Below are 12,661 nucleotides of genomic sequence, written 5' to 3'. Positions count from 1 at the left end.
TTCCAACTTAGTGTCCTCCTTATTTGTTAATTTTTTATTTTTTTCTCATCCGTTACTTATTGTTCAGTGTTGTGTGCCATTAAGTTTGTTTTTATTGAAATAGTTAATACAACCAGAAGAAAAGTGTATTCATCAGCAAATATTAATATATTGATGCCCCATGATATTCATTACTCACTGACAAATACAACTCTGCTGAGTGAAATGCCTTGTATAAACAGTCATTAAAGGATTGAGCTAAGAATAGCAGCACTGGCTGAGGAAAAAAGAAAAAGAAAGTTGAGTGTCTCTTGAGAGGCTTACGTTGGTTTTTCTGCGACAGCGGGAGAGATTGAGGTACAGAGAGACCCTCAGGTCTTTAAATGCCTTCAGGTCGTCGCCAAAGCCTTCTCTAGGAAACTTCCTCAGGGCGTACTGGTACCTCTGGGCGGCCTCCTTCATCTTCCCTTTCTGGAGGACACATGGAGGGCAAACATTAGAAGAAGTGAAGAAGAGGACAGAACCAGAAGGAAAATACGGGGAGAGAGAAGCAAGGCAGAGATATTCACCAGATACTCCTGCAAAGCTGTTCTCTGACTTGAGCCTCCCCTTCTCATCAATCATATGAGAATCAGACCAAAAACACACACACACACACACACACACACACACACACACACACACACACACACACACACACACACACACACACACACACACACACACACACACAACTGACAAGTTTGTCTTTTCTCCCATAAGCTCGAGCGTAAATGTTAGGCATCAATCATAGCTTCTTTGTTAAGTGGTGCGGAACATACACATCTATTCATATTCTGCATTAAACTGAGCTAGAAAATAATGGTTATCACTTCATTGTTGTGCTGAACTGAATTATATTGTTCAATGTTTTTTCCCTTCCATATGAGAAAGCCTGACATCTAATAATAATACAAAAGTACAGCTGGACAGATTAGGAACATGAAACATTTCAATAAGGCAGGAAAGTGTTTTTTCCAGTTGCACATTACCTTGTAAAGTACGTTTCCCTCCTCCATCAGCTTCTGAAGGAGGATGATCAGGATATCAGGCTTGGAAGTAGCCATGGCCCAAGCTGCGTTCCCTGTGGTGGTAGAGGGGAAAGAGAGAAGTCGAGAGGCGTGTTATGTTTTTGTTGCTGTTGCCAACAGCAGGTCACTGTATTCTCTGGAAATTGGTACAAGGTAAAGTTACCTAAAGATTGTACCTGATCGATCGTAAGGTGACGTTCTGTAGCCTTAGTTTATTGAAGGCAGTTAAGACAGAGTTAGGAGGGAGAGAGTGAAGAGAAAAGAGGTCATGCAAGAGTAATCATTTGTAGTGAAAGGAAAAGATGTGAAGTGTTTTGTGACCAATCAACTTGAAAAAGTTTTAAACTGTGCTGAAAAAGAAATGTATGGGTTCTACCCGTGACTTTTTTTTTTTCCTGAGACGGCAGAGTGCACTGGAGATAAGCCGCAGACCCAGATAGCTCTATGAATGTCATTTAGGTGATAAGTCACATTCTTAAATTAGCCAAGCAGAGCATGAGGGAGAAGAGGAATGACACGCACACACAGACCTACGAGTAAAAGTGAGCATACAGACACACACACACACACACACACACACACACACACACACACACACACATGCACACAAGCTGAACGGCGAGTGAAAGTCAGGAATGGAAACAGGCTTTTTTCCCGGAACATTCCACAAAATTAGTCTGATCTTATTCTTATACCATGGGATACTGAGCAGACAGAAAGGAGCTTGACAAAGAGGCAAAACAAACATACTTAGCAAACCAAAAACTGTTTCTATAGACCACAGGAGTAACGACTGACAAAGTGGTAAACTAACTGACGAGCACTCAAACTCAAACCTTTACAGTACCAGTTTCACACCTGGACATATGGGAAACGCATTGTGCTTACCCAGCTTGGCCCCTTTCTTCAGCAGAGTCACCACCACCGACGTGTTGCGACAGCCTATGGCTCTGTCAAGAGGCCTCATCCCACTGTAGTCTACATGCTCTATCACGGCTCCTCTCTCCACCAAATACTGGACCTACATGAGAGCACCAACAGTTAAACACTCAGAAACACCGTGTTGACAGTCATGGCCTGATGCAGAACGGTATGTGTGCAATAATGGCCGAGGGACGCTCTCAGTTAAGGCCGAATGAAGTGTGGCGTTGATGTTCGGTGTTTTGGGGGCGTTTGAAACTATTTTCACTTACAATCTCCGCATCTCCGTAGAAGGCAGCGAGGTCCAGCGGAGTTCGTCCATTTTTGTCTGTGTGGTCGATGACCGCACCTTTCTCCACCAAAAACTGCACAACCTTCTTGTGTCCTTTTAAACATGCCCAGCTCAGGGGGGTCAGTCCCTCCTTATCCATCGAAGTCAAAGATGCACCTTTAAAACAAGTAATAGTCATTAAATACTCATTCTGTTAAGTTAATAAATCCAGCCAATACGTAGTCACTGCCTTGTAATTCCTTGGTGAATGATGGTATTAATGGTGGATGTTCTGTGGTGCTGATGTTGAAGCTCACCTTTAGAAAGCAGAAACTCTACGGTGCTCAGGTGACCCTCACAGGCGGCCACCATGAGTAGGGTCCTGCCCTGCTTGTCGCTGATGTTGACATCAGCACCGTGCTCCAATAGCAGCTCTGCAATCTAGGAAACAGTCAGTCAGAGAACAGGCATCAAACACATGCAGGTGTCTGAGCTCATTCAACTCAGTTTGTTTGGCAGGGACCATGACCACGTGTCGGGAAACAATTAGACCAGAACCAGCTCTATGGGCAGGACGTATAAACCTAGACAACAATTGAATACCACATACTGTTCCTTAGAGGAAGATCATGTTGAGGTGTGATTGCTGTGGGTACAGGGGGATAGTTTGTCTGGCTGAAAAGAGCAACTCAGCGTGTCTCACCTGCCAGTGTCCCTGTCTGACGGCGCAGAATAGAGGAGACACCCCCCGCCGGTTGACCTGCTGCACCACCGCCGCCTGCTCCAACAGGAAGCTGCAGACCTCCATCTTCCCCCGGCCGGCTGCTGCCGTCAAGGCTAAAGAGAGGATGAAAGAGCAGCTGTTAAGATCTGAAGTAGTCCTGACTTCTTTATTCAGATCTGTACAGAGGAGCAACTTAAAGTGAGGTTATCGTACAGCAGTGAGATTAGAGAGGAATATAAAGCATCACACTCCACACTAAGCCAGATAGGCTGCTGTATAGGTAGAAGATTAGTGAAAATGGCAACATGTACAGTACACACAGACTTATTCTGTACACGAGCAACAGCAAGGCTCTTTAGTAACCCAAGTATGTGGAAAGAGAAAGACTTGGATCTCAATACTGTTTGCAGTCCCAGAATCCCTCTTGTTCTTCAAAGACGAGCAGAAAAAAGCAGGCTAATGCTCAGCGCTAATTGGGTTTAAAAACAGACAATTACGCTATGCTTATTAAACTCATTTGAATTCTGCCTTAAGCTCCCCAGGGCCTTGTACAGAGAGATTTTACGCATTACCAGACAAACATTAGATAACAAAGTAAAACAATTGTGCTAAACACCCGTTCTTATTTATATTTTGTATCTTTTCCAGAACACGATTTAACTGGATTCCAAATTCCTTCCTAACAAAAAGAAGAAGAAAACATCATTTTGCTTGTATTTGGGTCTGTGAAGAAATCAAAGACAGATTCTTGAAATGTTCACCGCTTACAGTTAATCGGCTGCTGCTGGCATACGGCAGCAGATGGGCCGGTCTTAAATGAGCGCTGCTTGTCAAAACAGAGTGAGATCCAGAGTAAGAATCAGAACAGCTCTTCTCTCATATTCACCTCAGAGAGATTAAAGGTGCTGAGCCTCCATATCTGACTGACATCATCCATCTGGATGAGCAGTCAGAGCCAAACAACCCCGCCCTCCATCTGCTCAAAATATGGATATACACACGGCACAGTGGAGAACAATGATTTTGAGAGGCTAAATTTAGGCCGTGTTAGCGCTCCAGAGAGCAACATTAGCAGCACCGTGGTTACACTGAACTAACTATCAACAGCTGTGCAGTTGTTGATGTTGAAAGTGACGCCTATCTTTACATAACGCAGTGTATTCTGAGGAGTTCTCACTGCGTGCCATTTTCATACATTCACATATCTTCATGTTGAGTTAGTAAGAACACTTTTCTTAAAACTAGAGCATCTCAGCGTTCCTGCTCTTCAGAGAAGGAGCTCCCTTTTCTACATTGTTTCAGTTTGACTCGCCACTTCTTGTCTATTCTTGCCTTACTTTATCTTAGCATATGTGTTGTAAGATATCCATCAGCCTCATCTCAACTCTGCGCTGCCTCCTCCTGGAGCCCACCTTCAAAACAGCCATGACAAGTGTCCTGAGGAGGAGACTCTGAATCCCCATCTGATAAGACGGATTTACAAAGGAAACACATAATAATGTCCTTATCCACCCCCACTTCACTTCTAGGCTAGAGAAACCCAAGACATACCACCAACAACAACGAAGAGGTTGTGACCTGGCATTTTAACAAGAACTTTGGAGATCCATTAAACAACATCAAGCTGTTCTACCAACACTGATTAAAGGCTCTACATATACATTTGTAACCAGAATTAGAGGAGGATTTTTCAATTTGGGCTTGCTCATGTTATAATTTATCAGTAGTTTAGTTAATAAATTAATAAATCATTCAATTAAGTATACTTTGATAATGAATTAAATGTAAAAGGTTACAGGCCACATATTAAAGGAAACTTTGAAACATTGATTTGTCATTCGTAAAATGGCAAATTTGCTACGCCTGGAGACTTTTACATAGGAAATGCATTTATACTGAGCACACAAGACAACTTTTCCTCCTCCTCCCTCTGTGAACCAAATTTCTATTATCTAAAAAAAAAAGTTTTTGTTTACATCTGACTGCTCCTCATTGAAAGAAAGAAATCAGTGACAAGAAAGGAGCTAAATGTTCTGCAGCTCAGTTACATTTCGTATTTATTTAGGAGCATTTATTCACGCATCAACTTCCTGTTTAGAAGCATGAGTTTGGATGAAGAATCTTTTCTTCAAATCGCTGATAAATATAGCCTGTAACAAAATATCTTTTCATCAGCTAACACGGGGTTGGCTTCAGCGCTCACAGTAAAAATGCAGGTGTTTGTCACTTGATGCGAGAATAAAGAGCATCTTTTCCCCAGGCACCTGAGCAAACCCACAAATAGCTGCCTGGGTTAGCTCATGCTGTGCTCTTATTATACAGTAGGAACACTTGCGCTCTTTGTACATGTGAAATAATACAGCAGAGCCTTGTACAGAGGATGAAAAGACCCCAGGAGCATCTTATACTTCTCATTCTAACTACAGTATTCAGGGCCGTGGGTAGTTTGTTCACAAGCTTAAGACCCCGTGAAAGAGGGCATCGATCAGCACGAACTTGCAAACTCAACAAAGACGAGCATTGTCCACCAAATAAATGCTCAATGCCAAAATAAATTGGAATCCTGTCTCAAATAAAATAAATATGTTCTCATTTAATACGATTATTGCCATGACAACAACTGACAAGAATAATATGTATCAAAGTACCCACTGGCTACTTCATTTTTCAGAAGTTGTTATACATTTATTCATTTTTAAGATGCTTAACAAAAAGACAGAGGGTGGTTTATACCCATCTGTACATCACAGGGGATATAAACAACAAAAGTATTGCAAGATTACTCTCCTGCAACACAAGGACTTGTTGATCTTTGCCTTGAGCGTTCACCTCAATGATTCTTTGCAGGTAAATTACCTTTCTTTGCATAACGTTGAAGAGTTTTGCATCCTAAGAGGGGTTTTAAAAAGACGGCGCTTCCACAGCTGTGCAATTCAATCCGCCTCTATTTAAACACAGGAGGCTCATTTGCATAAAGATGTAATATTCCATTGAATTTTAAATATGAAATTCATCTTCTCAGAGACAGGTTGTTATTGGAGAATTGTTTTGGAGACAGCGATGAATGGACGGTTTTAGAGGGGATATTGCAGGGTCTTTTTCGGTTTCGTCATTCTCTGCAACAGAGCGTTGCCAGGTTGGATTATTAAATCTGCACACTGGATGGTAGAAAAGGGATTTGAAGTGAAACTGATATTGAATATAGTGCTGCTCAGCACTGATCATTTCTGTTGTTTGCATCCAGCGAACATGGGTAGAGTCCTTTTTACTGCCTGTAGTGAACTCCTCTAAGCTGCATATCCACCTGTAATATACCACTCAATGTTAATTATATGTCTGCGGAAAATGCACCTTTTTTCCCCGCAGGCACAACCCAGCCTGGATCTCGTTTTAAATGACAGATTCAGCCAGATGGGTTCAGAAATATTAAAATATCCGGTCGTGCCAAGGGTTTTGGAGTCACAAGCTCAGCAACTTTCAATGGCTACCTGTAAAGTATTTTAATACTTTAGAAGGCATACAAAGAGGGTGCTGGCTGTGATTTTACATCCACTTTGTAAAGTTAAGGGTATGATTACTATTACCCACAGTAATAACCATGGCCAGGTTACATATGCTTTTTGCTTTCAGCAACAAGAAGGCAGGTGTTACGATTTCACCAGAACACAGATTCCAGTCATCAGTGGAAATAGAGCAGCGGCTCCACAAAGGAATATTTCAGGGGGACGACTCTTTGTCCCGGGACTGTAATACGCTCTGAAGTCCTGCAGTCATTTTGCAGGACACAAGCACCAGTTAACCACACTGTGGACAGCCTCTCCACTAATAGGCTGACCTACATTCCTGTGGCACCAAACTTTTCGTGCTAAATCCTGCTGGCTTAAAACTGAGACAGACATAAAGAGACTATTATTAAAATTCTCCTTTTGCTAAAAAATCTATTCTAGTATGATTATGCAAAAAAAAAGCATCAAACACTATTGTCAAACAAGAAGGGGTGCGATATGAACATTTATAGCTCTCAAAGCAAAAGCTCACATTGAAGATGAGACAAACATTTCAAACGTATCCAATATTTCAAAAATCTTCATAAAAAATATTGCAGCTCTAACACTGTCTGAAACTTGGATAATGTCTAAGAAATATGTGTAGTACTTAAACAGGGAACAACAAAGCACATGTGTGAATACATATTCTTCTGGCCAGTTACATCATTACAGTGACATTTCTGTCAAAGTAAACATTGCTCTCGACTACTTTGTTCAGTTTTCTTTTCCCCCAGTTTCACACCTGGCAGCCACTTCCTGCATCCAGACTTTATTCTGTTCCCTGCTGCTCCACATGGCTTTTTGCATTGATCTCAATGGCTTTGAACAGGCCATGAACAACACAACCAACCAGGTTCCACAACATCTACTCCTGATAAAGCAAACTCTGCCTCTCACTTTCTGTCATCAATCAACTTTAATCAGGCAGAAAAACAAACTTACGAGTCGCCTAAAAAAAAGGTTCCGCTAATGTCAACAACTAAATCTAAGTGGATAATAAACAATATGCAATTTGTTTATACCTAAATGGGGTCTACAATACAAACAACAGCTGGTAGAGTAACTTCAAAATGTCCCAACTGTTAGAAATATCTTAACATAGAGCACCAAGGGATACTAGAGCTGAAATACAGCGGCATGTTGGGAAATCATTGTTCAGATGAAATGCTGTGTGGACCAAACTCAAAGTAGAAACCCACATGAGCCACAGCAAGTAATGCTTTTACCAGAAAGCAAAGGAGAACTTGGAACAGCCATAAAAATGCACACACGTTTGGGATGAGCTCCACATCAAACAGAGAGCATTACTTTGCAGAAGAGAGACACACACACCTCCACACACACACACCTCCACTGCAGCATGCAATAACAGCAGTGAGGTCCAGAATGTTAAAACAGCAGGTGATGATACAAGAGAGCCACGTAATGCAACAAGATGGATGAAGACATACCTGTCTCTCCCCACAGTGTGTCATGGCTATCAATTTGCACAGCATGCTCATTATTCAATGCCAGCAAGCCTCTCACAACCTGCCAAAAAAGAAACTTGGATTAATGGCATACTGTTTCAACATAAGATAGCAAATAAATCTTTAAGAGGTTATACAACATGCTAATTTTGGAGCAGAATAGCAACAAATGGGATCCCGCTGGTTGAGAAAATTCCTCTTAATTAATCACAGCAGACTAGACAGCCACTTGTCCCTGAATCACTCCAGGTTATGTGAGTCGAGTCCAATCTGATTAATACTTTGACTTTAACGGGGTCTCCTTCTACATGTGGGTTGACAGCTTAGCTTGGCCCAGTTCTGTTATTCTGAGCCGGGCCTCAGGATCCCATTACAACTAATGAGGAAGCCAAAATAAACCTTAAGTGTGCAACACACCTGGGCAGCAATCACTGAATCCTGCTTTCAGACATACACGGCTCAAACCTTCAGTCATCTTCACTGAGAACAAAGATGTACTCCGATTTAATCTATAGCTACCTCTGCTTTCTGGAAGATATTGTGTGGACGATTGTTGTGAAAACACACAGGGAAGGGTAGCAGTGCTGTTGTAAAGTAAGAAAAAACCTAAATGTGGAGAGCATTTTTGAAAATATGTTGTGTTTTGTATGTATGTGTCTTAGCTTTTTCATTCAAATTCATTTCATTCATTGTTTTTACTGTATGTGGCGAGGGTGCTGGTGGGGGTTGATTGTGTGTGAAGTAAAACATGTGCTTGTGTGTGTGAGTCAGACCTGTGTGTGTCCCATGCTGGATGCCGCTATCAAAGCCTGCTGCAGAGCTTTGTTCTTCAGAGCACAGTCCTGCTGCTGCCCTTCAGCACTCCATTCTAGTTCCAGCAGGTACTGGATAATCTCTGGGTGTCCTCGAAGAGCTGCATGGACAAGTGCACTCTGGCCACTCTTATCTACATGATCAACCTGATGGGAATACAATGGTTAGTTTCACCTTGGATACATGTCCTGTATGTTTTATAGACATGACTTTAGACGGAAAACTGTTTGGTTTTTATATTTCTAACGCATCTTTAACCTCACCTTGCCCCCTCTCTTGCAGAGCAGCATGACTATTCCCAAGTGTCCTGCAGCGGCTGAAAAGCAGAGGGGGGTCATGCCATTTTCAGACACCACGTCTACGCTGGCCCCAAACTCCAACAGCAGGAAGGCAATTTCCTGGTGCCCGAGGTGGCACTGGACGCAAAGCACGGGCGCGTTGTTCAGGACCTCTGTGCGGTAATTCACGTTTGCACCACCGAGCATCAGCAGACGGCTCACCTGATTGTACAAATGAAATGCAAACACAGACAGCTGGTGTTGGAACAATGTGTATACAAAGTGTTACCACCTGTGCACTTGTGTATTGTCTGAAAACAATTCTGCATTTATAAGCCCTCCTACGTAAAAGCTTCCTTTTAACTGAATTGAAGATTGCAAACAAACGACTGACAACATGCTGTGATTTCAAGGTAAACAATCTGGCTGTTTTTAACCATGTAAAGTCTAGTCAGTTGTATTTACTTCATACAGCTAAATATTAGAAATCAAAAGTTTGCCTGAAGGGGCTTTACAATGGGAATACAAAGCCCTCTGTTCTCCTTTTAAAAAAGGGAAAAAATGGAAGAAACTTCAAAAAGCAACAGATGAGGCCTCCCTCTTCCAGGACGGAGAGACATGCAATGGATGTCGTGTATAAAGAAGAGACCAAAATAGCAACATGGATCATTAGAATGACAGAATCATTACATTAAAACATATATAAAGAATATATGTGAAGGATCACGTGAATCCTTATGCACTCAGCCCATGCATTTAGGATTTTGTGAACACCAGATACAGGGACTCACTTAAACAGCAGCAGAATCTAAAGCTCAGATTCAAAACAAATCTGATGTTCTCCCCCTAATTTCAGTGCCAACATTTTTATTGCTTCAGCTTCACCTATTTTTCTCCAAGCAAAGGTCAGACGCCAAATGAAGTGGTCACGTTCTGCTGAATGCAATTATTAAGTGCGTTGTTCTCTTCCTCAATGAGGAAATCAATAATGAATGCTTAGTCAAACAGAACCACGGAGCCAAATGAGTATCCGACACCAGGAAATTAAATTGTGTGTTTTTTGTTGGATCCAAAGTAGAATGAATTAACAGTGATTCTCTGTTTTCCCCAGAGGACAGAACAAGGTCATTCTGCAACTGTCTCTTTGAGTGATGTTGTACTTGCACACAATAATTCGCAAATGGACATTAAGGATGACAACAAGTGATGGAATACCAATGAAATACTATAATATGCGGGATAATTTAGCTTCAAGCCAGAATACATCATTGTGACATAATCTAGGAAAGGCCAATACTTCCCCCCTTCAAAACTAAACTGGAAGGGCTCCAAAAGCAACAAACCATTAGTAGAATATCCGAGGCCTCAAAAGTGGAACTAAATATCTGGATAAATACAGCCGTTAAATACCATAGTTTATATTCATAGTAAAAAAAAGAAGCTTATCCTTTAATTATTTTCTGACCCCCATCCTTTGCTGAATCCTCAAGTTTCCTATTTTCTTCATCCTAGTGCACATTTCATCAACTTCCCAAATTTCCTGCTAACACTTTTCACTTTCTGCGTAGCTTGTATGATAATAAGAATGCCTTAAATATCTGATACATAAATGGCTATTCACTGTGTAAAACAAAAAGTAAATAATTTTGTCTTGAAATATTATTAAGCTACAAGATATATATGATATTAAATTTGGCCAAAGATGCAAACTGAATGCATCTGCCTTCTTCTTGGGTCTAAATAAGCAGTTGTAATCCAAACATTTTGAAATAACAAATGTAACCGACTGTCTTTTATCACTGACGCACTCTTTTCACTTGCTCTAGTCTACATTCATTGCTTACATTGGCCACACACACCCTTCATCAGTCATTGTCTTAAACATACTGAGACATGTTATTATCGTATCATTATCATATAAGCACAAATAGGACATATTGTAAGAAGAACAAGAAATGCCAAACGAGGCTAATGTGAGAAAAATGTAAATTATTGCGAAATGTTATGAGAAAATGGGAAATGTGAGGAAATGCTTCAAGAAGAAAGATTAGGCTTTTATAGTTTTACAATCAGTAACTCACTCTGACTTTAATTATTTTATATTCATTTACACTTTTGCCTGCCAGTTAATGGTTTTTAATTTCAGCCTTCGGGACAAGACACAACGATGGATCAAGCTAATGGTAAGAAACGGGAGGAATCAGTCGAGGCCGTGAGCATCCTCATACTGCTTTTCATGGAAGTTTCAAAAGTGAATCTCTTCTGAGTTCATCCCCATAAGTATGTGTAAGGAAAAGAGCGTGAGATTCATAATAATCACAACGTAAATGTGTGGAATTGAAAGAGCATTCAGGGAGGACATTTGAATTCTTCATATGAACTAATAATGCCATGTATACTAATAATCAGTTTGAGTGGGATTTAAGAGTTTTAGGGAAATAATTTGGGACTTTTGGGATTCATCAATCAATTACTTATATGAATTATCAAAATGAAAGTCTAAAATATGAAGATGTGCCCATTTTAAGTAACCAGATTCTAGAGCGATGTCCTCAAATTGCTTATTTGGTCTGACCACCAATAGAAAAAAAAATCGATATATAGTATTGAGAAGCCTGTTTGATCAACTAATCAGCTGCTGGGTGGATTGTTTTAGGTCTAACTGACACACAAGAGCTGGAGAAGAGCTGTAGAGCATCTTTACCTTGACGTTGGGTGTGTAGAGATTCCTCAGGGAGGCCAAGGCTGCAGAAAGGCCGTCAGCACTGCAGCTGATCCACAAAGCCTGCAGGACACTGGATGACACACCCGTTCTCTTACTCAGCCCCTGCACGCACAAACACACACACAAACACCAATGTATATTTGAATGCACAAAGAGATAAAACACACATACATAAAGTCAATGGACTTGAGCTGAACAAGTGTTTCTTTTCTCATCTCGTAGCTTAGAAACATGAATAAATAAACAGAGAGTGAACACTATGAAAATCCCAGAAAGGATTTATTTCAATCAAAGATAAATGTGGAGAGCATGTTTAGCTTCCTTAGCTGTACCTTGAAGATGTGTGCTTTGAGGATGTGGTGTCCCAGCTCCATCGTCTGCTGACGATTAAGTTTCCCCTCTTGGCGGGAAAGCATGAAAGCCATAAGAGCATGGCCAGTCCTGTGCGAGGTAACAACAGAGACGATACTCAGCTATAAAGGAGAATAGGTACCAAACAGAATGACAGCAGAACACTAGGAGATTTCCTGTTGCTGTGGAACAATGAATGTTCATAAAACTCATAATAAAGTTTCATCCAGTCTTTTGCTCCAGGATGAACTTTGGATGCTCATTTATTTTGGTCATGAAGAGCACTTTGGCGGGTGAGTTAGGGATGAATTCAGAATACCCCCATGAAGGATGGGGAAGAGTGTAAAACCCCTGGGTTCTTCCCTTCAATCTCCACTCAGGCACTCTGCCATTAATTAATGCCCAACTTCATTAAAAGGACATGCATGATTGCAGATCGCTTTGATCTGGTTAAAATTCTCTCTATTCGTGCCCTGGCACAGACAGAGAGGCAGTGAGGCAAGCTTTTGTCA

At 41.1% G+C, this 12,661-nt stretch overlaps 1 protein-coding gene across 1 annotated transcript in view; it reads right to left on the bottom strand.

The window, feature by feature from the left end:
• Window positions 1-12,661, bottom strand: part of tanc1b (tetratricopeptide repeat, ankyrin repeat and coiled-coil containing 1b) — a gene marked incomplete at its 5' end in the record, with an annotated part of 80,582 nt that overhangs the window by 4,222 nt on the left and 63,699 nt on the right. Inside the window, 12 exons of the mRNA XM_079230737.1 lie at window positions 304-450; window positions 1,011-1,102; window positions 1,226-1,255; window positions 1,938-2,070; window positions 2,243-2,418; window positions 2,559-2,682; window positions 2,945-3,078; window positions 7,965-8,043; window positions 8,756-8,941; window positions 9,059-9,295; window positions 11,778-11,900; window positions 12,131-12,239. Of these exons, the coding sequence (XP_079086863.1) occupies window positions 304-450; window positions 1,011-1,102; window positions 1,226-1,255; window positions 1,938-2,070; window positions 2,243-2,418; window positions 2,559-2,682; window positions 2,945-3,078; window positions 7,965-8,043; window positions 8,756-8,941; window positions 9,059-9,295; window positions 11,778-11,900; window positions 12,131-12,239 (1,570 nt within the window). The remainder of the gene's footprint in view (window positions 1-303; window positions 451-1,010; window positions 1,103-1,225; window positions 1,256-1,937; window positions 2,071-2,242; window positions 2,419-2,558; window positions 2,683-2,944; window positions 3,079-7,964; window positions 8,044-8,755; window positions 8,942-9,058; window positions 9,296-11,777; window positions 11,901-12,130; window positions 12,240-12,661) is intronic.

The sequence above is a fragment of the Taurulus bubalis genome, assembly GCF_910589615.1.
Source record: "Taurulus bubalis genome assembly, chromosome: 15".
Classification (NCBI taxonomy): Eukaryota; Metazoa; Chordata; class Actinopteri; order Perciformes; family Cottidae; genus Taurulus; species Taurulus bubalis.
Note: the sequence above shows the minus strand (reverse complement) of the source record. Positions and strands in the feature narration are given on the sequence as shown.